Raw genomic sequence first — 26527 nt, forward strand, 5'->3', positions numbered from 1 at the left:
AGTACAACCAGATAGCCACTTACAAATGAATAAAGTTAAACCCTTATTTCATACTATAGGAAAAGATTAACTCAAAACAGATCAAAGACCTAAATGTAAGAGCTAAAAGTATAAAATTCTTGGAAGAAAACATAGGGGTATATCTGCATGACCTTGGATTTGGCAATGAATTCTTAGACATGATACCAAAAGTACAAGCAACTAAGCAAAATATAAACTGTACTTCATTGAAATGCAAAACTTTTGTGCTTGAAAGGACAGTATCAAGAGAGTGAAAAGACAACCTACAGAACTGGATTACAAGGACTTCCCTGGTCGTCCAGTGGTAAAGAATCCACCTTACAATGCAGAGGACGCGGGTTTGATCCCTGGTAAGGGAACTAAGATCTCACATGCGGCGGGACAACTAAGCCCGCGTGCCACAACTACTGAGCTCGCACGCCAACTAGAGAGCCTGCGTGCTGAAACTACAGAGCCCACCCGCTCTGGAGCCTGGGCGCCACAACTAGAGAGAAGCCTGTATACCACAATGAAAAATCCCGCGTGCTGCAACTAAGACCCAACACAGCCAATAAATAAATAAATAAATAGATAATTATTTGCCTTGATAGGTTTAAAAAAAAAGAATTGGATTACATATTTGCAAATCATATATCTGATAAGAGACGTGCATCTAGACTACACCAAAAACTTTTACATCTCAATACTAAAAGGACAATAAAATAACACAATTTAAAAATTGGCAACTGATCTGAATAGAAATTTCTCCCGAGAAGATATACAAATGGCCTATAAACTTATGAAAAGAGGTTTATCCTCATTATTCATCAGGGAAATGCAAATCAAGACTACAGTGCAGTTGTAGTTCATAACACTAGGATGACTAGAATAAAATATCAGATAAAAGCAAGTCTGTGTAGGGGAGTTCCCAGGTGGTCTAGTGGTTAGGATTTGGCACTTTCACTGCCGTGGTCCGGGTTCAATCCCTGGTCGGGGAACTGAGCTCCTGTAAGCCACGTGGCATGGCCAAAAAAAAAAAAAAGTGTGTGTAAGGATGTGTAAAAATAGGAACCATCATACACTTCTGGTGAGGATGAAAAATTGTGAAGCCACTGTGGAAAAAAGTCTGGCAGTTCTTCAAAACATTAAACATAGAGTTACCATGTGAATCACCAATTTAATTCCTAGGTAAATACCCAAGAGTAACGAGAACATGTCCAAGCAAAAGTTATACATGAATGTTTATAGCAACGTTATTCACAATATCTAAAAGGTGGAAACAATCCAAATGTCCATCACCTGATGAAGGGATAAAGAAAATTGATACAAAACAAAAATATTCCATACAAGGGAATATTATTCAGTCATAAAAAAGAATGAAGTATTAATACGTGCTAAAACATGGAAGAACTTTTTAAAATAAATTTATTTCATTTATTTATATTTGGCTGCGTTGGGTCTTCATTGCTGCGTGCGGGCTTTCTCTAGTTGCAGCGAGCGGGGGCTACTCTTCGTTGCAGTGTGTGGGCTTCTCATTGCGGTGGCTTCTTTTGTTGTGGAGCACAGGCTCTAGGTGTGCCGGCTTCAGTAGTTGTGGCTCGTGGGCTCTAGAGCACAGGCGCAGTAGTTGTGGTGCACAGGCTTAGTTGCTCCGCAGCATGTGGGATCTTCCTGGACCAAGCCTCGAACCCGTGTCCCCTGCACGGCAGATGGACTCTTAACCACTGTGCCACCAGGGAAGCCCATGGAAGAACTTTGAAAAACATTATGTAAAGTGAAAGAAATCAGTCACAAGAGGCCACATATTGTTTGATTCCATTTATATGGAGACAACAATAGATTAGTAGTTGCATGGCATTGGGGAGATGAAGGTATAGGGGGATGATAGCTAAAGCATATGGGGTTTCTTTTGAGTTGATGAAAGTGCTCTAAAACTGACTGTGGTGATGATCACTCTTATCTGTGCATACACTAAAAACGACTGAATTGTACACTTTAAATGAGTGAGTTGTATGTTATATGAATTATATCTCAATAAAACTGTTATTTCTTAAAAATGATAAGAATACTTTAAGAGGATCCAAAAGCTAACCTACGATAGCTCTCAATGCCCAAACACAGAACAATTTGAGCAACATAATAACATAATAGTATTGGATGAAATTAAAAGAGTCAGGGAAAAGGAACTGACCTAAAAAAAAAGGGAGCAACCACATGAATGAATCTTAAATGAATTTTGCTAAGCCAAACCCAGGAGATACATATAATTCCATTTGACATTCTGAAAAGGGTAAAATTATAGAACAGAAGACAGATCAGAGAGTGCCAATGGTTGAGTGAGAAGGTGGGTTGAATAACCATGGTTGGGAATAAAATAAATATCCATACTGATATAATAAATGATGTAATAAATAAATGCTGGAAATGAAAGTTTTCCCTTACAGGGGATTCCCAGTTAATAAATATAGAAGAAAGAGGTGAAATATAAAATCACCAATTGGAACACCACAGTAATAACTGTTGCAGGCAAGAGCCACCAGTGAAAGCTAAAATTAGTGGCCAAAACTCTAAGTAGGAATAGTATATTTGCATAGCCTTAAAGGTTCTCGCCCCAAATTTACTACTAAATGTGGTGATTTAAAAATATGACCCTAAATTTGAGATGGAGCTTATTCCGCTCCCACTGAGTGCACTGGACTTAGTAACCCACCCCTAAGCATAGATTGGAAAGGGGAAAATCCTAAAGATATAGTGGAGAAACCTGTCAGACACCACCTTCACCAAGTAACCAAGGTTAATATAAGTTGTGTTGATATCATGTGTCCCCTCATATATAGGTAGGACACATCCTCTCTGTGGTATTCTTTCTAAAAATTTATAACCTCAGTCCAATCAGGAGAAAACATCAGACAAACTCAAAGTCAGGGACATTCTTCATAATATCTGACCACTATTCTTCAAACATCTGAAGGTAATGAAAGACAAGGAAAGACCACGAAACTATTGCAGATGGGACGAGACCAAACAGACTTGATGATTAAACGTACTGTGGTATCCTGGATTGAATCCTGGATCAGTAAAAGCGCATTAATGGAAAAACTGATGAACTCTGAATAAACTCTGTAGTTTAGTTGATACAATTGTACCCGTATCACTTTCTTAGTTTTGGTAAATGTACCATGGTTATGTAAAATGTTAACAATTAAAGGGACTTCCCTGGTGGTCCAGTGGTTAAGAATACGCCTTCCAATGTAGGAGACTTAGGTTTGATCCCTGGTGGGGGAACAGATCCCACATGCCACAGGGCAACTGAGCCCGCACGCGCGGCAACTAGAGAAATCCTCACGCTGCAACGAAGGTCCCATGTGTGCCACAACTAAGACCTGATGCAGCCGACTAAAAATAAATAAATAAATGTTAACAATTAGGTGAAACTGGGTGAAGAGTATATGGGAACTATCTTTGCAACTCTTCTGTAAATCTGAAGTTAGTAAAAAAAAGTTAAATGACATTGATCAAAAAGAGTTAACTACATATTCTTTTATGAAAAGTTCATCATAAAATAATACACCCATATGCTCATACTGTGCTAAAAATGTCATGAGGATGCCCACATAAAAGAATGTATATTTGGTTCCAGGTAAAGCATTTCTGAGAGATGATAAAGTGCTTTCTTCGTAAGTTTGGTGTGTGAACAGTTTCTTACATAGGAACAGTTTTTATTATTAATACTGAATTGCTAGGTTGCTTTTTTCCTCATTCCGGAGAATAACTAGGCTGCTCACAGATATTATTTTAGTTTACATAGATTTACTGTCTAAACTATAGAAGATAAATTTATCAAAACTAAAATAACATCTGTCCACGTTCATAAATTAAATTCACGTACCACTTTGCTTCTCTTGGTTTGTGTCTAGTCGAAAACGCACACTGCTTTGACATACATCTCTGGGACACGGACAGAATCCAGGGTCCAGGTAGCAGGAGTGAATATATCAGATAGTAATATCTCAATCCAGTCAACAAGGCAGAAACTCTCCAGCTGATTTCTAAAGGAGTGCGCATGGCGTATACTGGGCAAGGTAATCTTAAGAAACGTACTGAACAATTTATGTGCCAGACGCCATCCTAAGTGCTTTTGTAAACGCCCTTAATCTTCATAAAAACCGTTAGCTAGGTACTGTACTACTATTAGCTTACTTTTGTACAATTTAGGAGTGAGGCATTGCTTCTAAAGGTAGAGCCACTTTTCCAACCCAAGCTGCCAGAAGCCAACTTCCAACTCGCCGCCACCGCGCCACGCGGCTCCCTCCCTCTGCGCATGTGCATCCCCGCCTTCTCCTCCCGGCTCGTCCTTCCCCGGCTTCCAGCCCCTCGTGGGAAACAATCCCTGGCCTCCAGGTCCACGCGGCGAGGGAGCTGCGGGTGAGCCCCAGAGGGTGGGGGCGAGGGCCAAGGGGACCCCGCGCGGCTCGGGGAGCCGGCGGAGGCAGTGGTGTCGGGTGGTAGGTTGGAGCCCCGCGAACATCGGCAGGACCCCGGGAGTCTGCGGCGCCTGCAGAACTGAAGGGACTGCAGGCGGCGGCGCCTCTGCCTGGAGAGGCCGGAGTCCCGCGCGGGAACGCGGACTCTCGGGCTCGCTCGGTCCTCAGCTCTTCAGCCCTTGAGCTGAGCGAGCGGCGCCGTCGTGTGGCCGCCCGTGGGGAGTGCGCGTGCGTGACGTGTGCGCTAGGCCCGCGGGGAGGGAGCGGGGTTGTCAAGGGGAGAGCGCGTGCGTGACGTGTGATCTGGGCCTGCGGGGAGGGGCGAGGAATGCGGGGAAGAGCGAGTGCGCGTGCGCGACGTGTGTGTGTGTGTGTGTGTGTGTGTGTGTGTGTGTGTGTGTGTGTGTGTGTGTGTGTGTGTGTGTGTGTGTGTGTGTGTGTGTGTGTGTGTGTGTGTGTGTGTGTGTGTGTGCGCGCGCCCGTGTGTGTGCTTTACGTAGTCACGTGCTGGGATTACGGGGCGCAGGGAGGATGTGGGAGAGAACGACTGCCCCAGGAAGGGGCTCGGAAATACATGAATTTCCTGGACCAAATAGCCGCTGGGAGATTTGTCTTGCTTAGCTGTAAAATGCAGATATCTGGAGTGCTTGCCCCACTGTGTTGTTTTGAGCGCTCACGTTTTGTTGGCTGCTGTTGTATTTGTTTTGTATGTAATACAGGCGGCTGGAGCTTGGATAAGTCTCTAGGGCCTCCATTCCTCAGTTAATTCGTTTGTGAAATGGGATTGGAGGGGGCTAAACCAGCTAGCCACCAAGGCCTTTTCCTGACTCTAACATCACCCAGATCCCAAGTTATTATTTATTATGTATTCATTTGTTATTTGTTGTGTATAATCATGACACGGTATCCTGAAGCCATCGAAGGCTGTGTGACGGTGGAAGGTCTGAGACAAATTTAAGAAGAGAGAGGTGAGCTGGAGCTGAGATGGGTGGGCATGCAGGCTGCACAGGAAATGTCACCTGTTTGGAGAGTTTGTGAAGGCATGGTCGGGGTTGAAAGGCTCACCAGCCATAGCTAAGGAAATTCTGTCATTGTCTGTCCCTAACACCTCCTCCTCCCCTCATTCTCCAGTCACTCTTTCCTGAGGTGAGCCGCCCTCAGTGTCCCATTTTTCATGGCATCTAGAGAAATGCTGAGGTTCCTGCTCCCCCGGCTGGATAGACGCGCAGGATGGTAGTGCAGGCAGGTCTTTTTGGGTTATCTGTTGCTTACTTGAAAAATGAAAAAAAAAAAAAAAAAAAGAATTGAGCCTGAGAAGGTGAGTGCCTGACGTCATGCAATTTGTTAGTGGTAGAATCGAGGTTTAAAGTCAGGTCTGCAGATTCGTGGGCCACTGCCTATTTTGTGACTGTTAGGTCAAAGTTAGTTTTTTTATTAAAAGATCCTTCTGAAAATTGTAAGCAGGTGAGAACATTAAAAAAAAAAAAAGAATCTTGCCTTAAACACTCCCATCCCTTTTTTCAGAGGTTTCTTGGATTATCTGACCTCATAGGATTAATGGTGTTAGCAGATAACCAGATGAACAATATGGTTTGAGGTGTTTTTCTCCCCCTACAACATCAGTTTTGGCAGATCCATAGTGTTCCTTCCTTTAGATTACTGTTCAATGTTAAACTCATCTCATGTTTTTAATTTTTCTGTGTCACAGAACCTAAATTGGTAATAAATCAATAAGAAACAAATGTTTACATTCACTCAGTGAAAAGTATCATGTCTAAGCTCAACATAAATCGGAGCCACACATGGACAAGTAAGTATCTTGTGTGTGGAGCTGTGTAGGCAGGTGAATCCAGGAACTACAAGGCAGGTCAAGTTCTTACTTCCTTCTTCCTTCTCCTTCAGCTCTCCCTCCTCCACTAAGAGTGAAAAATGAACAAATCCCAGGTGAGTTTTTTTTTGTTGTTTATTGCCATTTTGTCTTAAAATGCGTTTTCTAAAGTTTCTAAAGGTTTATAAAACCTCATGTTAGCTCATTTGTATTTCTAGCTTAAGTAGCAGGTAGTCCTGGCTTTTGTTTCTGCATTTCCATTTCCACCTAATACGTGCAGTCTTGCTTCTTCACCACCACTCACCTGAATCAGTTCTGGAAAAGATCACCAGATTGTAATCAAATCCATGTTTTTGTCTTTGTCTTACTTGACCCTTTTGCAGCATTTGGTACTATTATCCATAGTCTCTTTGTTTTGGAAGTCTCCTCTGTTGTTGTCTATGATACTACCCTCCTAGCTCTCCTTTTCCTAACTTCTGTCCCTCATGAAGTTGGCTTTGCCTTTTGCCCCAACATTGCTTATCTCTGGATTTATTGCTTATCCCCAGCTTATCTATCCTTAGCCAACTGCCCTTCCCAGTATACCTATTTTTCCTGACTGCTTTTGTCTTTTTTTTAAAAAATGAAATAATTAAAACTGTTAGTATATTAACATGGTTTTAAAAAAAAGTAAGTGATACAAAAGAAGTAAGTAAAGGGACTTCCCTGCTGGTCCAGTGGTTAAGACTCCGTGCTTCTACTGTGGGGGGATGTGGGTTCGATCCCTGGTTGGGGATCTGAGATCCCGCATGCTGCTTGGTGCGGCTAAAACATGGAAAAAAAAAAAAAGTAAGTAAAAATTCACACCCCATCCTCTCTGTAGCTGATGCTTCCTCCAGGTAGGGTGACATTTATTTCTCATCTAAACTGTGACACTTTCACTGAGAGTGAAAGAAGTTTTATTAACAATTATGCTGAGACAGCTGGCATATATTGGGACAGTCCCAGATGAGTTGCAGTGTACTGTCACCCTACTATAGTATACATTATTTCTATTTCTTATTTGTCCTCCCAGTGTTTCTTTATTCAGTTGAAAGAAAATATGTGCTCCCGGCCTTTATTTAAAAGGGAATCTATTATTAGAGCTTCTTAAATTTAGATGCACCTGTACATCCCTGGCAACGTGTTAAAATGCAGATTTTGATTTAGTATATCTGGGTGGGGCCCTGGAGTCTGCATTTCTAATCAGCTCCCAGATGGAGTTGATTCTGCTGCTCAGGGAACCACACTGAGTAATGAGTGTATACACTATTTCCCATTCTTTTTCTTCTTCTTCTTTTTTTTTTTTTTCCTTTTTTCACTTCTTTTTTCAGCCTATTCCCAGGGATCTTTCTGTAACAGAACATCTTTCTTTGTTAACAATCACATGGTAATTCAATTGCGAGTGTTCCATAGTTTATTAAACTAGTTATTAACTATTTCCAACCTTTTGCTACTACAAACCATGTTTTAGTGAATAGCCTTGTACATGTAGGTTTATTCTACCAGATAAATTCCCAGAAGTGAGATTGCCAGGTCAAAGGGTTGAATACAATTGATAAACTTGATCCTTTTGGTGGGATTATAGATAGTATCATTTTGTATTTCCATTGGTACTGCATGATAGTGCTTTTTCTCCATAGCTTCTCCCATAGAAATACGTGGTTCACTTTTGGACTTTGGCAACTGATAGGTAAAAATTAATATTTTATGTACTTTACATCTGTAATTATCTTAACTATGAGAGAGGTTGAAGATTTTTTTCACGCATCTAAAAGGTGTCTTATTTTTATATTTCTGTGAACTGTCTGTTCATATCTTTTGCCCATTTTGCTCTTAGGTTTCTGGCTTTTTTCTTTTTTTCAATGTCTCGTTAGCTCTTTGTATATTAGGGATACTTATGCTTGTCTTTTATATGAGTTATTTTCTGGTATATCATTTGTCTTTTGATGATTGTTCATGTTTTTTTTTCCCCATGCAGGTATTCTGCTTCAGGATACCACATTTCACTTAGTCATCAAGTTTCCTTAGGCTCCCCTTGGCTGTGACAGTTTCTCAGACTTTCCTTGTTTTTGATGACCTTGTCAGTTTTTGAGGAGTACAAGACAGGTGTTTTGTAGAATGTCCCTCACTTGGGAATTGTCTGCTGTTTTTCTCGTGATTATATTGGGGTAATTGTTTTCGTGTAGAAAGACCACAGAGGTAGAGTGCCATTTGGTAACATCTTATCAGGGTAAATGCTCTTCACATGACTTTTCACTTTTCAACAGATGATGAATCACTTTTGATCACGTGGCTGAGGTCATGTGGTCAACTTTCTCCACTGCAAAGTTATTCTTTTTTCGTCTGTTTTCATACTGTACCCTTTGGAAGAAAGTGGGGAGTTATGCTACACCTCCTTCATGGTGGAGTATCCACATAAATTATTAGGAGTTCTGCACAGGAGACTTGTGTATTTATTAACTCAGTCAGTGTTTAATATCAATATAAACTCACGGCTAGTTATTTTTTACCTTGTTTATAGTCCAGTACTACCTTGGTCATTTTGTTGCTCAAATTGTTTCAGCTTGGTTATTAAATAGAGCACTTTCAACTGGTTCCTGTGTCTTTCTGATGTACCCCATTATTGTGTTTTTGTTTGAGTACTTCTTCTATACTTTCTGGTAGTAGAAGATATTCCAGGCTCATCTTGTATTTCCTGCCCTAGAATTAGCCATTTTTCCCTGAAGAGCTCTGGTTCCTTTTATTGGAGCATGGTATTAGAAACCAAGATTGGGGGGCTGGATTGCTACTGGTTTCTAATTCCTTAGAGACCCTCTCAGCTGACTGAACAAGAAAATATATATGTATACTAACTCACATGTTTACACATATCTATAAATATTTCAGTATGTAACCGTCTGTGTTTGCATTAAGCTAAGTATTATTTCACACTGATGTCCCCTGCTGTAATCATTATCACATGGAACATTCTAGCGTTCTCTCCTTGCTTGTCTGTAACTCCCATTTTAGCAATCTGTCTACCACCATCCGCACTTCATTTACTTAATTGTTCAGTTCCGGCATACATGTATAAGTGATTTCTGAGTCATTAACCCATGGACTCTTGGTTCCTTCCAGTTTTTGGTCATTATGAATTAAGCTGCTAGAAACATGTAGGTTTTTACATAGACATACATTTTTAAATAGCTAGGGTGTGAAACTGCTTGATCATATGTTAAGACTGTTTAGCTTTGTAAGAAACTGCCAGCCAATTTTACAAAAGTGCTGTATCATTTTACATTCCTACCAACTGTGAATCAGAATTCCTCTTCTGCATCTGGAACTGAAATTGATGTTGTCATTGTTTTGGATTTAACTGTTCCAGTAGGTGTGTCATGGTATCTCATTTTTGTTTTAATTTATATTTCCCTAATGACAGATGATATTGAGCATTTGTTCATAAATTTATCTGCTATCCATATGTCTTTGCTTGACATGTTTATTCATATCTTTGGTCCATTTTTCTATTAGGTGATTTGTTTTCTTACTATTGAGTTTTCAGAGTTCTTTTGCGTATTTTGAATGTAACTTCTTTATTAGATATATATGTTGCAAATATTTTCTTCCAGTCTGTGGCTTGACCTTTCATTTTCTTACAAATGGCTTTTGCAGGGCAAAATATTTTATTTTAAATGAAACCCAACCCATGTATTTTTTTAATGGAATGTGCTTTTTTCTGTTGTATTTAAAAACTCGTCACCAAATCCAAGATCACATAGATTTCCTATGTTCTATATTGTCTTCTAGAAATTTAATAGTTTTGCATTTTACTTCTAGGTCTGTGATTCATTTTTAGTTAATATTTGTATAAGGTGTAAGGTCTGTGTCTAGGTTCATTTTTTTGCATAGATGTACAGTTGTTGAAGAATCATTTGTTGAAAGGTTATCTTTTCTCCATTTAAATGCCATTGTGCCTTTGTCAAAAATCAGTTGACTATATAAAACAAACTAGTGAATATAACAAAAAAGAAACAGACTCACAGATATAGAGAACAAACTAGTGGTTACCAGTGGAGAGAGGGAAGGGGGAGGGGCAGGATGGGGTAGGGAATTAAGTAGAAACTAGTATGTATAAAATAAATAAGCTACAGAGATATACTGTACAACATAGGAAATATAGCCAATATTATATAATAACTATAAATGGAATATAATCTTTACAAATTGTGAATCACTATGTTGTACACCTAAAACTTATATAGTAGTGTACATCAGCTATACCTCAATTACAAAAAAAAAAAAAATCAGTTCACTATATATCAGTGGATCTGTTCCTGGGACCTCTGTTCTGTTTCACAGATCTGTGTCTCTTTCAACAATAACACACTGTCTTGGTTACTTGTAGTTTTATATGTCTTGAATCAGGTAATGTATATCCTCTTTTTCCTTCTTCCATATTACGTTGGCTATTCTAGGTCCTTTACCTTCCTGTTTAAATTTTAGAATCATTTTTTCAGTGTCTACAAAATAGCTGGGATTTTTATTTGAATTTCACTGAATTTATAGATTAAGTTGGAAGGAATTGACATGTTAACAATACTGTCTTCTGATTGATGAATGTGGAATATCTCTCCATTTATTTAGATCTTCGATTTCTTCCATCAGTTTTTGTTTTTCTGCATATCCCTGAAATATATTGTGTTAGATTTATATTTGAATACTTTGTTTTTGGTAGTCATATTGTAAATGGTATTTTTTTCATTCAAAAGTTTGAAATTCCAATTGTTTATTCTGATATGGGAAAACAGTTGACTTTTTAATATTGACCTTATATCCTATGATGTTGCTATATTTGCTTATTACTTGCAGGATTTTTTTTCTTTTTCTTTTTGTAGATTCTTTGGGACTTTCTACATAGACAATGTTGACTTCAAATAAAGACAGTTTTATTTTTTCTTTCTAATCACATTTCAGTTTTTTATTTTATTTCAGTTTTTTTTTTTCACGATATGCGGGCCTCTCACTGTTGTGGCCTCTCCCACTGCGGAGCACAGGCTCCGGACGCGCAGGCTTAGCAGCCATGGCTCACGGGCCCAGCCGCTCCGTGGCATGTGGGATCTTCCCAGACCAGGGCACAAACCTGTGTCCCCTGCATCAGCAGGCAGACTCTCAACCACTGCGCCACCAGGGAAGCCCTTTTTGTTTGTTTTGTCTTGTTGTAGGTCTTTCTGTACTAGCTAGGACTTGAATAGGAGTACTAAGACAGGACATCCTTGCCCTGTTCCTGCACTTAGGGGAAAAGTGTCCAGTCTCGTAACATTAAGTATGATGTTAGCTTCTTCATTAAGTCGGGAAAGTTCCCCTCTATTCCTAGTTTGCTGAGAGTTTTTATCATGAATGACTGTAGGATTCTGTCAAATGCTTTTTCTTCATTAATTGATATGATCATGTAATTTTTCTTCTTTGGCTTATTGATATGTTGGATTATATTGATTGATTTTTTTTTTAATGCTGACCCAGCCTTCCATACCTGCAATAAATTCCACTTGGTTATGGTTTGTATTTCTTTTTATACATTGTCAGATTTGATTTGCCAATATTTGAGAATTTTTGCATCTATGTTATTGAGAGACATTAGTCTTTATTTTTTTCATAATGTCTTTATCTAGTTTTGGTATTAGGGTAATGTTGGCCTCATGTAATGAGTTTGGAGGTGTTATTTACCAGAGGAGATTATGGAGAATTGTTATTAATTTTTCCTTAAATGTACAGTAGAATTCACCAGTGACTCCATCTGGGTTTGGTTCTTTCTAATTTGGAAGTGTTTTAATTATTGATTCAGTTTTTTTTTTTTAACAGAAATGAGTCTATGCAGGTTATCTGTATCTCCTTGTGTGAATTTGGTAGCTGTGTCTTTTAAGGAATTTGTCAATTTCATCTATGTTACCAATTTTTCAGGAATAGAATTATTTGTAGTATTCTCTTATTATTTTTTTAATGTCATTAGGCTTAGTAGTGTCAACCTATCTTTCATTTCTGAGATTTCCAATTTGCCTCTTTTTTCTTGGTTAGATTGGAGGTTTATTAATTTTATTGATCTTTTCAAAGAAGCAACTTTGAGTTTCATTGGCTTTTTGTATTTTTTTCACATTTTCAATTTAATTGATTTTTTCTAATTTTTATTATTTCCTTTACTTTGCTTGGTTTAGGCTTAATTTGCCTTTTTTCTCTAGTTTACTAAGATAGAAGCTTAGGGTTTTGATTTTTAATCTTTTCTAATGTATACATTTGATGCTATAAATGTCCTCTGTGCACTGCTTTCACTGCATCGCACAAATTTTGATACATGGTATTTTCATTTTTATTCCATTTCATTTAAAATATTTTAAAATTTCTTTTGAGACTTCTTTGACTTATAGGTTATTATAAGTTGACTTATAGGTTATTTAAAACTTATAGGTTAGACTTATAGGTTATTTATAAGTATGACTTACAGGTTATTTATAAGTATGTTGTTTAATTTTCAACTCTTTGGGATTTTTCAGTTATCTCTTGCTTATTGATTTCTATTTAATTCCATTGTGGTCTGAGAACATATTTTGTATGATAGCTGTTGTTTTAAATTTGATAGGTGTGTTTTGTGGCCAGGACTATGGTCTATCTAGATGAATGGACCATATGAGCTAGAATAGAATGATAGAATGTGTGTTTTATTTTTTTGGGTGGAATATTCTACAGATGCCAGTTAGATCATGTTGATTGATAGTGCTGTGCAGGTCATCTGTATACTTACTGATTTTCTGCCTGCTCAATCGCTCAAGATAGAAGACCCCAACTATGGTTTTAGATTTGTCTATTTCTCCTTTCATTTCTGTCAGTTTTTGCTGTATGTATTTTGATACTCTTTTGTTAGACGAATATGTTTCAGATTGTGTCTTCTTTCTCTAATATGATTTGAACCCATCTAATGGTTCTTAATTTCAGATATTGTAATTTTCAACTTTGGAATGCCCATTTTATGCACGTATGTATGTACCTGTGTGTGTTTGTATACACATGTATCAGAGGTCCCCAAGACCATCACCAGGTTCAGTGATTTGCTAAGATGACTCAGTATGTAGTTGTACTTATTGCTATCATTTATTGAAGTGAAAGGGTACAAAGCACAATCAGCAAAGGGAAAAGGCACATGGGCATAGTCCAGAGGACACCAGGCACAAGCTTCTAAGAGTCTTCTCCCAGGACACACCTAAGTCCTCTAGCAGTGAGATGTGGCAATTGATGTGAAATGTCTGCCAGGGAAGCTTAACAGACACTCAGTGTTCAGCATGTTTATCAGGGGCTAGTAACATAGGTACTTTCTGCTTAGCATATAACAGAATTCCAGACTCCAGAAGGAATGTATGTGTGCAGCAAAAACCATATTGTTTACACAAACAGTTTAGGCTCAGTGAACCATTCTTATTAAGGACTGGTAAGAACCCTCCTGAAATCCAAGTTCCCAGATGCCAGCCGAGGAACACCCTTGTAGCAGATCATTCAGAGGATAGCAGTCTCAGGCCTGCTCTGTTAATTCTTTCTCCACAACACACATACCACATACCTGTTGAACTTCTCCCATCCTTTAATTTATTTTGTTCATATTTTCCTCTATTTTATTGAACCTATTAATCATAATTCATTTTGAAGTTCTTGTTTGTTCCAATATCTGAGTGTCCTATGGGTACGCTTTTATTTTCTTTTTTTCCTTGGTCTTTGTCTCTTCATATAACATGAAATTTTTTATTGGATGCCAAACATTGTATTTAACAACACAAATATTGGTAGAGGCTCCAGAAAATGATCTCTTTTAGCAGAGAGGATTCATCCGTTTCTCTGTTGGGCAGGTAGAGTACAGGACTGGTCACTTTAATCAGTCACGGGTTGAGCTTGGTTAGGGCCTGTACCATATTAATTTTAATCCCTCTGTTCATTTTAACAACGGAAAGTTTTACTTCCTTAGTGACAGTTAACTTTATAATATAAAAGATAATATGAAAGAACATTTTCTTGGTAACCCCAGTCTACTTTGTGCATAATGCTAGCTCCTACAATGTCTAATTTAATAAATGTTAATGTGTATGTCTCCTTATCAGGAATAACAGTTGTAGCAACTAGTTCCACCCCCTTAGTGGAAACTCAATTTGTACAAGATATTACTTTTTTCCTACATAGAATAGCATAAAAGAAGGCAATCCTATATACCAATTTTTAGTAAACTCTAAAGAGATTGGTTCTTTTAAATATTTACCACTCATAGAGCTCTGACAATTTCATTATAGAAAAGGAATATACTGTTACAGGAACAAGTGTCATTCAAAGATGTGTGTGTGGACTTCACCCAGGAAGAGTGGTACCTGCTGGATCCTGCTCAGAAGATACTATACAGAGACGTGATCCTGGAAAATTACAGCCATCTTGTCTCAGTAGGTAAGAATTTTTTCTCCATGTGAACGAGGAGCATGCATTTCTCAGTTGATGAAACATAAGAACTCCCTGTGGAATTTTCTGATGGAGATTCAAGGGATCAGATGACTGATCCCTTTTGGCCACTATAAAGAATGGTTTGGTTCATTTAGGCACCTCTTTTAGGTAGCTCCTGAAGCTATACATTTCTTCCCTATCATTTTTTCAGAGTCCCCGAAGCCAGGCTGTTCAGCCATAGTCGTGTGTTATTTTCTTTACAGGGAATTGCATTACTAAGCCAGAAGTGATCTTCAAGATCGAGCAAGGAGAAGAACCTTGGATATTAGAGGAAAGATTCCCAAAACAGTGCCGCTCAGGTGAGTTAGTGAGTTCACAGGCAGATGGAAGCCAGAGGAAATGAGATCTTAGGGCACTGGTTTATGGTTTATTAACTTTGAACTATTTTTCCAAAAAAACATTTTTTAGCCCCAGACTTTTGGAAGTGATTAAGGACAGTTGGCCCACATCCCTTTGTTACCTTAATCACATTCCTCCATATGTCACTTTCACTCATAAATGCTTCCCTTTGTTATTTGACATTTTAGAGTGATTTACCTATATGCATAATCCAAACTCATTTGGCTTCATCTGAGATAATTTTTCTTGGTTACTTTATCTTTTAAAATTGTTCACCTTCTCTTTTAAAATTGTTCACCTTCTCTGTATTGTCTTTGGACATCTCTTGTTAGGTAGTATGTATTCATGCAATACTTCCATATATTCATTTAACAAATATATGCTGAGCGCCCAATATGACCCAACTATGTTTATAGGTAATTAAAAGAATGTCCCTATTATCACAGAGTGTCTATTACAGTGAGGGACAGAAAAGCATACGTGTGTGTATAGGTATAGGTGTGTGTATGTGTACGGAGTTATACATGCTTGTATACACACACATGTTGTTGGGTGGTGATAAATACTGTAGAGAGTTAAAGTAGTGAAAAGGGGGTTGGAGAATGATGGCATGTGCTATTTGGTATGGAAGTCAAGGGAAAACCTTTTTGATGAGGTCCACAATAGACAAGTCTCTAAAAAATTAAAATGTGAGCTCTGTGGATTCTGAGTATTCCAGACAGAGGGAACATCAGGTGCTGAACTTCTCAGACAGGTGTGCTCTTAGGGTGTTTGAGGAATGGCAAGGATGTCAGTGTGGCTGGAGGTGAGAAGGCCTGGGGGAGATTGGTAGTAGATGATGTCATAAGTAGCATGTACCATGGGAGACCCATTAATTTTATTTTGAGTGAGGTGGGAAATCCTCAGGCTTTTTTGAGTAAACATAAATCAGATTAAGCTATAAGATTGGATTTACAGTTTTAAAGGATCTCTCTGACTTCTTTGTGGTGAACATGTGGTGGGTAGATGATGCTTAGGCACGATCAAGGAAGGAATAACAGGACACTACTATGTACTCGGGAGGAGAGAGGCTAGTGGCTAAGGCTATGTTGGAAGTGCTGAGAAATGGTGGATTTGTACATATATCTTGGAGATGAGGCCAAGAGGATTTGCTATTGGGTTGGATACAGAGTGTGAGAGAGAGAGGAGTTGAGCATGACTCCAGTGATTTGTCTCAAGCACCTGATAACTTAGCGTACCATTTACTGAGATAGAGAAAATTTGGAGGAGAGATTATAGGGGAGTTACTACAAATTTTACATTTGGACACAAGAAGCTGAGGTAACTGTTAGAATCTGGTATTGAAAAGGCGATTTCATATATACATCGTGTGAAGTACATAATGAGGCCAGACCTAGAAGTATCCATTCGAAAGGCATCAGCTTTAGGTGGTGTTAAAGGTTGGGGCTAGATGAAGAGTTTTAGATTAGAGATTGGCAAACTTTTTTGTAAAAAACCAGAGAGTAAATATTTTAGGCTTCGTGGGCCACACATGGTCTCAGTTGCTGCTGCTGCTCTTCCTCCTCCTCTTACCTCTTCCTCTTCCTCCTCACTCCTCTCTGCTGCCTCTTCTGTTGTTTTCCCTCTAAAAACATAAAAAACATCCTGAGTTCTAGGACCACTGCCTTATAATCATAGTTTGCTGTCTCCTTTTCTAGAGAGTGATTGTAAATGAGAGAGGTAGTCTTGGGATGGTACCACTTTTACAAGGTGTGTAAATCCATTAAATCTCGTCATTAGAGGAGACTGAGAGGAAGTCTGAGGTACAAGAAAATTAGAGAGCCTGGTTTCCCAGGGGTCAAATAAGGAACATTCAACCATCCATTACTGCCTTAAATGGCAACCATGGGATCAGGGTATGGAACCCGTTATCCCCTATTACTAGTTTTTTCAAATACTCCTGATATTGTTTTCCTTTCTATCTTCTTCGTGTCTTCATTTTCTCACTTTTCACTGATGTCACTCAAAACCATAACTGTGTCTCTGTTCTGTCGTTCCTGACTTGATCTAATTCCTAATTGGTTTTTATTTTTTTACCTAAAGCATCCAATTTATCTTTCACTAACCTAACAAAATTGCTCCTTATTAATAAATGAATTTACAGTCTCCTTCCATTGACTGTCACAATGTGGTCCTGTTCTATATATCTCAGTCTTTCTTTCTGCTCTTCAGAGTTTATACTAAAACTCATACTATCTTATGTCTTAAATTTCACTTATTAATATTTTATCCTTTTTCTATAACTTTTACTTTTATTTTGCCTTTTCAGAAACTTAATTAAAATTGTAAATGTAAAGTGTTTAAATATTGCATGGTATATAGTAATGGCTTGTTATTATTTCACTTATTTTAAGTTAGAGATCAATTTTTTGCTGCAACTTAAATAGTCCATATTTTGTAACCCTAACCCACTAGTATCTGTATCCCCAAAACTCAGACCTGACCATATGACTGCTGCTTGGGGTTTCTATCATTGTTGAGATTTTGTTTTCCCAAAGAGAAGGCCCTTTCATATTTTTCCTGATTCTGATATTTTAATAATTACTTTGTTGAGCCAAGTTTAGAAGAGATCACTCTTTTTCATCTATTCAGAAAGCATTCTGTAGTACTCTTCCTAAATGCACATTTCCTTATTTTGTCCTCATGTACAGGTTGGAAGTAATTCATATGCACATTACTTTCTAAGAATGATTAATGTACCGTGTCCTCAATGAAGTCAGAGGAAACAGGATTTTGGTAACACCTGTCAAGAGCTAGACTGTGGTCATGACAAAGGATTTAGCATAGAGCACTGGATTTGTTTTATTTTACAGTGAATTAAACAGACAGTAACTTCTTCTAAGGCAGCAAGTGGAAGCTAAACATGGTAGGGATGTTGTAGAGTTTGTTGGCTTTTGTTCTTTTATTAATATTTTTGTGGTTTGTTGTTTTAAATTAGAGTAAGTAGCATTTCTTGAAGGATGTCCAGGTCCCAAGGAGAGCCAAGGCTGGAGTGTAGCTAATTGAGTGAAATGTGTGTTGTTAGGAATGAACAGCTTATGAGCGCTCCAGCTAGAGTTGCACAGATAGTTTTTAATGGATTTGTGGAATTGTGATTTGAGCTCTTACTGTGAATCTAGTTTTTGTTTTGATTTGTGTTTGCCAGTATAAAAACTATTACCAGTTAGTCTTTGGAGCAGTGGGCTCAGGACTGTTCTAGATTTTTTTTTTTAACACGTAATTAACATTGTTGCATTGGGTACCAACAGTATAGACAAGAATTTTTTATGATAAAGTTTGTTGAAGGTCTCAGAACCATATAGAAAAATGTGATCATTATGGGTCTCACCAGTAAGTAAAAGCCACAGATGAGGCTAGATATGAAAGCAGAAAACCTCACTGTAAAGATAAACCTAGATATAAAAGCAGACTTAAAAATCAGTATTGCTTCAGAAACAAAATTGTTATGGGGAAAAGTAGACCAGCAGACTGAAGTAAAGAAACATATGACTTGATGGTTGGGACAACTTCATTAACAGCTGTGAGAAAACCCAATGAACCTGGTCGTTTTGCAGAGATGGTCTGCCCCTCCTCTATTTTGTATTTCCTGTTGGGCATTTGTGTTGTTGTGAATCACAGCTAGATAGAGAGTTAGAGTCTGGGTTAAAGCACTGTCCCTTAAAACATGAGGAAATAGGTGCTTTCAGAAATTTATTTTGATGTTGCTATATCAAATGGGAAAAAGAGGAATGGCAACATGCATATTAGTGAGGATCCTACCACAGTAATTAAGGTGTGGGAAGATAAGGACAAGAAACCATAATCTGTCTCTGTCAAACTGAGTGCTTCCTCTAATATGTTTCTCAGACAGTCTATTTTCCTTTAAAAAAACAAAACAAAAACAAAAAACCTCCTTTGTTGAACTCATCCAGTTCTCAGAGTTTCCTGCTCCCTACATGAACAATGCTCAGAAAATCTCCATCCCTTGCTCACTGTGTCTTGAGTTCATTTCACCTTCTCTAGCCTGCTGCTCTTACAGCATTAAAAAAAAAAATTATTCCTTGTGAATTAAAGGAAAAACTAGATCCTGGGCCAGCAGACAATTCTTCTGAACCTGAGGAAGTTGGTGTTTTCAGAACTTTAGGCTGGTGTTGATGTGTGGAGTAGAAGCAAGTACTCTAGTAGGAATCCCACCCAGCAATCAGTGTCTGAGGGGATTAGGACTAGACTGTTCTGTCTCCACCAAACATAGTTCATCCCCTGAAAGCCCTTGTCTGCTAATCTTCAGTGTCACTTTATTCAGTGTTCAGTGTCTCTGTTGGGCTCACTCCATTCTCTTGAGCTTCCTGATTTCTGAATCAGCCACTCACCGGTTCCCTGTGCTTTGAATTTATTTCACCTTTTTCTGTCCAGCTTTAAAGGTTATATTAATAAAGTATTCCACTGCAGCGTGTATTTATTTTCCACTCAAACTAGAAGGGTAAAGGAAATGTATACTTGGATTTAGTTTACACCAGAAAACTGAGCCTAAAACAAAAGAATCGACTGCGTAATAGGGCATTAATGTAAAAGTCCAATTCCATTAGAAATGACTAGGATTTATAAGACGTGGTTATTTTTCTCATTTCTAGAAGACTGGAAAGTTGATGACCTGATAGAGAGCAGCCAGGAAAATGAAGATGAATATTTTTGGCAACTTGCTTTCACCAACCAAATGTTAAGTACAGATAGTGGTGACAGAGTAAGGAAAACTTTAAATCTAGGTACAGACTCTGTTCCTTCAAGAAATTTTCTGTATAAGATATGTGACACATGTGAAATGAGTTTGAAAAATATTTCAGGCTTAATTATTAATAGAAAGAACTATTCTGGAAAGAAGCCTGATGAGTTTAATGTATATGAGAAATTGCTCCTTGATATTCGGCATGAGAAAACTCCTACTGGAGGGAAATCTTATAAATATAATCAAAAAAAGAATCGTAGCCCGGATCTCACTCAGCCAATTTTTGACCCACATTTTGAATATAATGAAAATGGACAAGGCTGCCATGGGGAGGCAGACTCTTTCACAAACAAGAAAGCTCAGATAGGAGAGACACACTGTAAGTATAATGAATGTGGAAGAACTTTCATCCAAAGTTTAAAGCTTAATTTATCTCAGAGAACTCATTTGGAAATGGAGCCATATGAATGCAGTATTTGTGGGAAGTCCTTCTATATGGATTTAAGATTGGGGCATCAGAGAGCTCTTACAGGGGAAAATCCTTATAATGAATATGGGCAGATTTTCTGTGACAGTTCAGCTTTCATTATTCATCAGGGAAATTACACAAGAAAGATCCCCCATGAATATAAAGTAAGTCACAAAATGTGGGAAAAGTCAACCCTCTTTAGACCTCAGATAGTACACATGGGGGAAAAACCTTATGAGCACAATGAAAATGGAAATACTTTCAACAAGAAGTCACATCTCACCCAACTTCGAAGAGCTCACTCAGGAGAAAAAACCTTTGAATGTGGTGAATGTGGGAAAACATTCTGGGAGAAGTCAAACCTCACTCAACATCAGAGAACACACACAGGAGAGAAACCCTATGAATGTACTGAATGTGGGAAGGCCTTTTGTCAGAAACCACATCTTACCAACCATCAGCGAACACATACAGGAGAAAAACCCTATGAATGTAAGCAATGTGGAAAAACGTTCTGTGTGAAGTCAAACCTCACTGAACATCAGAGAACACACACAGGGGAGAAACCCTATGAATGTAAGGCATGTGGAAAATCCTTCTGCCACAGGTCAGCCCTAACTGTGCATCAGAGAACACACACAGGAGAGAAACCCTTTATATGTAATGAATGTGGGAAATCCTTCTGTGTGAAATCAAACCTCATTGTACATCAAAGAACTCACACAGGAGAGAAACCTTATAAATGTAACGAATGTGGGAAAACCTTCTGTGAGAAATCAGCTCTCACTAAACATCAGAGGACTCACACAGGGGAGAAACCCTATGAGTGTAATGGATGTGGGAAAACCTTTAGTCAGAGGTCAGTACTCACTAAACATCAGAGAATTCACACAAGGGTGAAAGCTCTTTCAGCATCCTGAACATTCTGAAGCCTTTATCCACGCTTTCAAATTCGTTATACAGGTTTTTAAAATGAGATTAATGAAACCCAAAGAATGCCACAAATTATTAGAAAGTGAAGTTTTGTTGTGCTTCAGATAATTAGTACTAGAATAAAACCTTATAATGTTTTGAATATGTGAAAGCTTTCAAGAAAAATTAAAACTTTCCATCAGAAAATTTATATTGAGGGGAAATTCATTTAAATAATATGGCAAAAACCTTTATCTCAAATTTATGTTGTGTAGTGCCATATTCTGGATGTGATGCCAAAATTGTATTGTAAATCTAATGGATGATACTCTTTTACAGTCATATTCACAGAATCATAAGTTTAAAAAAGTTAAATGACAACAGCATTAAACATTTATGTGAAGAGTCCTTGATGTTTGCAGGCCTTATGTGAGTATGCTAATATCATAGAAATTTGAGGTATTCTTGATATGTATATTAGAGCCCAACATGCTTGTGAAGAGAAACTCTGAACCCTTAGTTAAGTAACTATTATGGTCTATATTAATATTTCCCACACTAGATATCATCAGTGTCTTTATAGGTTGACACAATTATGTACATATGGATATGTAAATATGTTTATACACACATACCAACACACAGTGGTGTACTGCAGTAAGCTTATACTGGCTTGCAAGTACTGCTGATTGTTAAATTTTCAGAAATTTTGTGAGCCAGTTGTTAAAAAGAGTCATTATTTAAAAATTAAACTATATAAACTTACAGTTAAATATTAAAAAAGCAAGGTAATAAGTACTCAACACTCATTACTTCCTAATTATTTTACAGTATTTTGCTGTTATCTTTGTTCTTTAGGTTATTTGTATTGTTGAATCTGCATGGTGAATACTGTATAATGATGTGCTACTGGACATCTCTTCCCGGCTCTACATTCAGTGCCATCATGTTGGTAGCTTGGCTTTAGTGGGAGTATTTACACCATGATAATTGGCAAACTCTACAAATCAGGGTTTTGTTTTCTCAGAGAACCTGTAGTCACATATTTACAGTAGCACATCACTGTGTATTTATGAAAATACATTTGGAAAATTTAAAGTACAAGCCACATACCCCTTTTTCCGTTTTCTGATATAAATAAATGGCTATGGCCATTATTGCTGAATGGCCTCTTGAATAAAGAAGCCAAAATATGTTTTTGTGAGGTTTTTAACTACCTCTGCATCAATCCTATTCTAAATACTACCAGAGTCTCTCTGTAGTATGGCCAGTATATGCTATTTTACAACCATATTGCTTACCTTTCTTCTGACTTTGCTGGCATATGTGAATGAGTATGGCCATTTTTACTGAGCTTCCACTTCCATAAAAGAGCCAAACAATATTTTTCTGAGGTTACTCAGCTGCCTTGGGTCAGTCAATAATGCAAATGCTATTAATAACAACGATATTTACATAAATTTCGCAAAGGTTAACATCAGTTATGAACAGTAATGCTCACTGCATTCTACAAATAAAAAGTAGTGGTGTATAATGAAATGCCTCTGTCATATTCTTGGTGCTTTGTTGCTGTATCTATTTAGGCATGATGTGTGTAATCCGAGTTCTATGTAACAAAGGAACTATGTATTTAATTTAATAGACTGTAATATACTGTCTCTCTCTCCTTTGTCTTAGTGTTTCCTTTGCTTCCTTGGAACACATTGAAAGCAGTTCCAAGAGATACTGCCCACCCAACAGCCAATCCCTACTTCTTAGTTGCTGGGCTGTTTTGTCTCTTTGTCCGTCCTTCCCCCAGATGATTTAGGGGTAAATCCACATTAGTCTAAGCTAATCATGAAGATTCTATTCTAATGATTTTGTTGGGATGGACATGGGAGCAATGAGATATTTGGAAAATATTCTGCAGTGCTTTGGGGAAAGATCTCAGTGATAAAGTATTGTCATGACATGGGAAGAGATTGTCTCTCTTCTGCTGGACATTTTCATGTCTGTATGTTACACTAGATTATAGTTGTGACCCTGAAGGACAATAGCCTGAAGATAACAGTACACAAGATGGGAAAAGCCTGGCTCAGAGATGACGTCACTAAGCTGCACAACTCTTTTTGGACCTGCTCTCTACTAGGAGTTTGTATTACTGTGGCAATAAGTGGCTTCTTATTTATTCTCAGGGATGTCTGTTACTTAGACCTGAAGGCAGTTCCCTGATACAGATGAATTCTTGTCTAAGTGTTAATGTTCTATACAGCAATTTTAGGGAAGAATTACTTCTTTTGACAAGTTAGTATAGGGATGGCTGTTAGTATCAGCCATGGTTCTGGTGAAAAACAGAATTCTGCTTCAACTAAGAAGACTTTAGTGGCAGACTTATTACAGTACAGTAGTTTGGGCCAAAAACAAGGGATATTGAAGCACCTAGAGACTAGTGTCACCAGGAAGCCATTACCATTCTAAGTCCTTAAGGGGCAAAGGATGGAAGCAAGTGTTACCAGAGCCCAATAAGAGCTGCTCTTATGGAGGAGGGGCCTCCTCATAGGAGATATTGTCACTACCAAAATTTTGGCACCAAATCCCCAGAGCCCTCAGGTGCCACGTGCAGGTGAGCACAAGTGGGCTTAGAGAATGTAGAAGGGAAGGTCTGGGTGGAGCTATTGGAGAATAAGCATCACAATGTTTTTTATTCCTGTAAATTCCTATATAAAGGCTCAGTATTAGAAATAAAGTTATTCTACTCGTTGAAAGTTAAGTGTTTCTGCCTCATTGTGCTGTTACGTTGTCATAAAGTAAATTCCTTTTGGAACTGAGCACTGTGGCAGGTATGTCTTTCCTTTGGCATATGTGAAGCAGACATGTTAAACTGATTATTCATATAGCCCTACATGGTGTTTCTTGTCATAGTTGTGTGAGGTTAGCAGCTCTCTGTTCTTCCAAATAGCCAGTCCTCTGCACTGTTTGATTAATTCATCCTTTTTCTTGTTGGCTTGATATGACCAGTAGGGATAACTGGTTACCCCCCTCGAGAGCATAATAAGAGTAGGTGTTTACCTCACATATTATAATGAGTACATTTTTGTGTAGATTTTTAATTGAAATATAATATTTTGACAGTATTTCTGATTGGCAAAATTCAAATACCCATAAAATAAGTGTATTTATAAATTCTCTATAGGTAGATATATATGGATTAAAATACATGGCAAAAGGCCCAGGATACCTGCTGAACTAAAAGCCAATAGTTACTTCGGGGGAGGTAACTGTTGGGGTAGAGTCTGAAGAGTAGTCATCCGTTATACTCCAAAGAGTATTTATGCCCTCTTCTCTCAATATGGGCCCTGGTTAATCAGCACAGTCCTAGGAAAGCTTAGGAAATTTCGCTACCTCCTTGGGCACCAGTCATGGCCACCATGCTTCTCCAAGTTCCTCTTCTATTTTAAGGAATATGATTAAAGACTGACAAGAGCAGAGCATGTCTTCACAAGGGGCTTCAAGGAATTCTGAACCCCGTCTTATTCTTCAAGGACTTGGGCTTCTTTGCGGGGGGTTAGACAACTGAGAATTTTTGGCTGTGTGTTATTGGAAGTAAGTTCAGGGTAAGATCTGCTCTTTCACATAGGGATAACTACCCCTATTTTGTAGATGAGGATACTGAGCCCAGAGAGCATCAACCATTCCATCCTGTGGACTCCAGACATGCTCAAGGTGGGGCATGCAGGATATTAAGCATCACTTCTCTACCTCCTCAAGCATCTGAGAGGAACTTGCTCTCAAACAGTGGTGTGTAAGAGTAGACGTCAGTTCCTCAAGAATATGTAGTGGCTATTGCAACTTTTCTACATTGTTCTAGTAATGTAACCTATTCTTGTGAGCATGGAGTTGGCATTTACTCCAGATGGCACCATCTATTCCTGGCTCCACGTCTGTATTCATCCAGGAATGATCCTTTGTTAAAATGGGCCAATGAGAACCCATCCTAGAATATTTTTATTGAGAAGTCATTGTGACCAGATAGTTTGTGTCCTTCTTGCTACCAGCAGCCATATCAAGAAAATATATCTGCAAGGGAGAAGATGATGGTGACAAGGTTATAAAAATAAAATGGGAAAAGTTGTCAGAAAGATGGTTTGATTTTATGTAGTGTGGAGAGGGAAAGACCTCATTGGGGAGGCCAAAGTGGAGGAAAAGAGCCACTTGGATATCTGGATGAAGTTGTGTGTATATGTGTGTAATACATACACATGTGTAACCTGTTTTTGTTTTTTGTTGTTTTTTTTTTAAAATTGGGCCCGTTTTCTGTCTTGAACTTGACCTCCCCTTGCTTGGTATGAGCTATCATCATGCCTATGCTTGGCAGGGAAAGGTGGAGCCATAGCCTCTGGGAGGGTTTAATTCATGGGTATCCTAGAGGTCCTCAGCCACTACCCCTGTTTATTGCCCCCAGTTGGAGACTGCAGCTGTAGTTGCCCTGAACCTACCCCTTTATCTGTGTTTTTCTGGGGAAGGCTTATCCTGTTGAATCCGTTATTTTCACTTAATCTTCTGCCACCCCAACACCATTTATTAAATAGTCCCATTTCTCTTCACTTTTTTTAAAACACTACCAATATCATATACTGAATTCCTATGACAATCTTAGGACTTCACATGTTTTTTTACCCGACTCAAAACTAAAATATTTAGATTATTATAGCCATTAACAACACATCTTTAGATAAACGTTAGTCTTTATTTTCACAAAATGTTTGGCTCTTCCCATTATTCCACATAAAATTTACATTTGTTCTAGCAATGGAACAAAAAAAATGTGAAGACACATAACTTCGTTGAGATTTTGTTTGGAATGTTGTGCCGTAACATACTTCATTTTGTAGTCAGGAAAATGATTTGTACCTCTTATTACTCAAATCTTTTAAACTATTGTTCAGTAAAGTTCGTTTCCTTCATATAGACTCTGCATATTTTTTATTTATGTCTAGATATTATTTTCTTTGAACTTGTATACCTCTTGACTATATTATCATCATGGACAGAAGGGGGACACTTTATATTCTTAAAATATATTTACCGGGCCTTCCCTGGTGGCGCAGTGGTTGGGGGTCCGCCTGCTGATGCGGGGGACGCGCGTTCGTGCCCCGGTCCGGGGGGGGGGTCCCACATGCTGCGGAGCGGCTGGGCCCGTGAGCCATGGCTGCTGAGCCTGCACATCCGGAGCCTGTGCTCTGCGGCGGGAG

The 26527-nt window shown here is 38.3% G+C and overlaps 1 protein-coding gene across 11 annotated transcripts in view; it reads left to right on the plus strand.

The window, feature by feature from the left end:
• The window catches only part of LOC101287519 (zinc finger protein 33B), a 346100-nt gene extending 319861 nt beyond the window's left edge, over nucleotides 1–26239 (plus strand). For 3 of the 11 annotated variants that reach the window (XM_033412937.2, XM_049696647.1, XM_049696646.1), the window contains one exon: nucleotides 20966–26239. In XM_033412937.2, the coding sequence (XP_033268828.2) occupies nucleotides 20966–21304 (339 nt within the window). In that variant the 3' untranslated portion in view covers nucleotides 21305–26239. Of the gene's footprint in view, nucleotides 1–4322; nucleotides 6295–6386; nucleotides 6429–14633; nucleotides 14782–15038; nucleotides 15135–19823 lie in introns of those variants that run through there. The other 8 variants (XM_049696648.1, XM_033412950.2, XM_033412953.2 and 5 more) reach the window with 8 other exon arrangements.
• The last annotated feature ends 288 nt before the right edge of the window (nucleotides 26240–26527 follow it).

This window comes from Orcinus orca, chromosome 14 (genome assembly GCF_937001465.1).
Source record: "Orcinus orca chromosome 14, mOrcOrc1.1, whole genome shotgun sequence".
NCBI lineage: Eukaryota > Metazoa > Chordata > Mammalia > Artiodactyla > Delphinidae > Orcinus > Orcinus orca.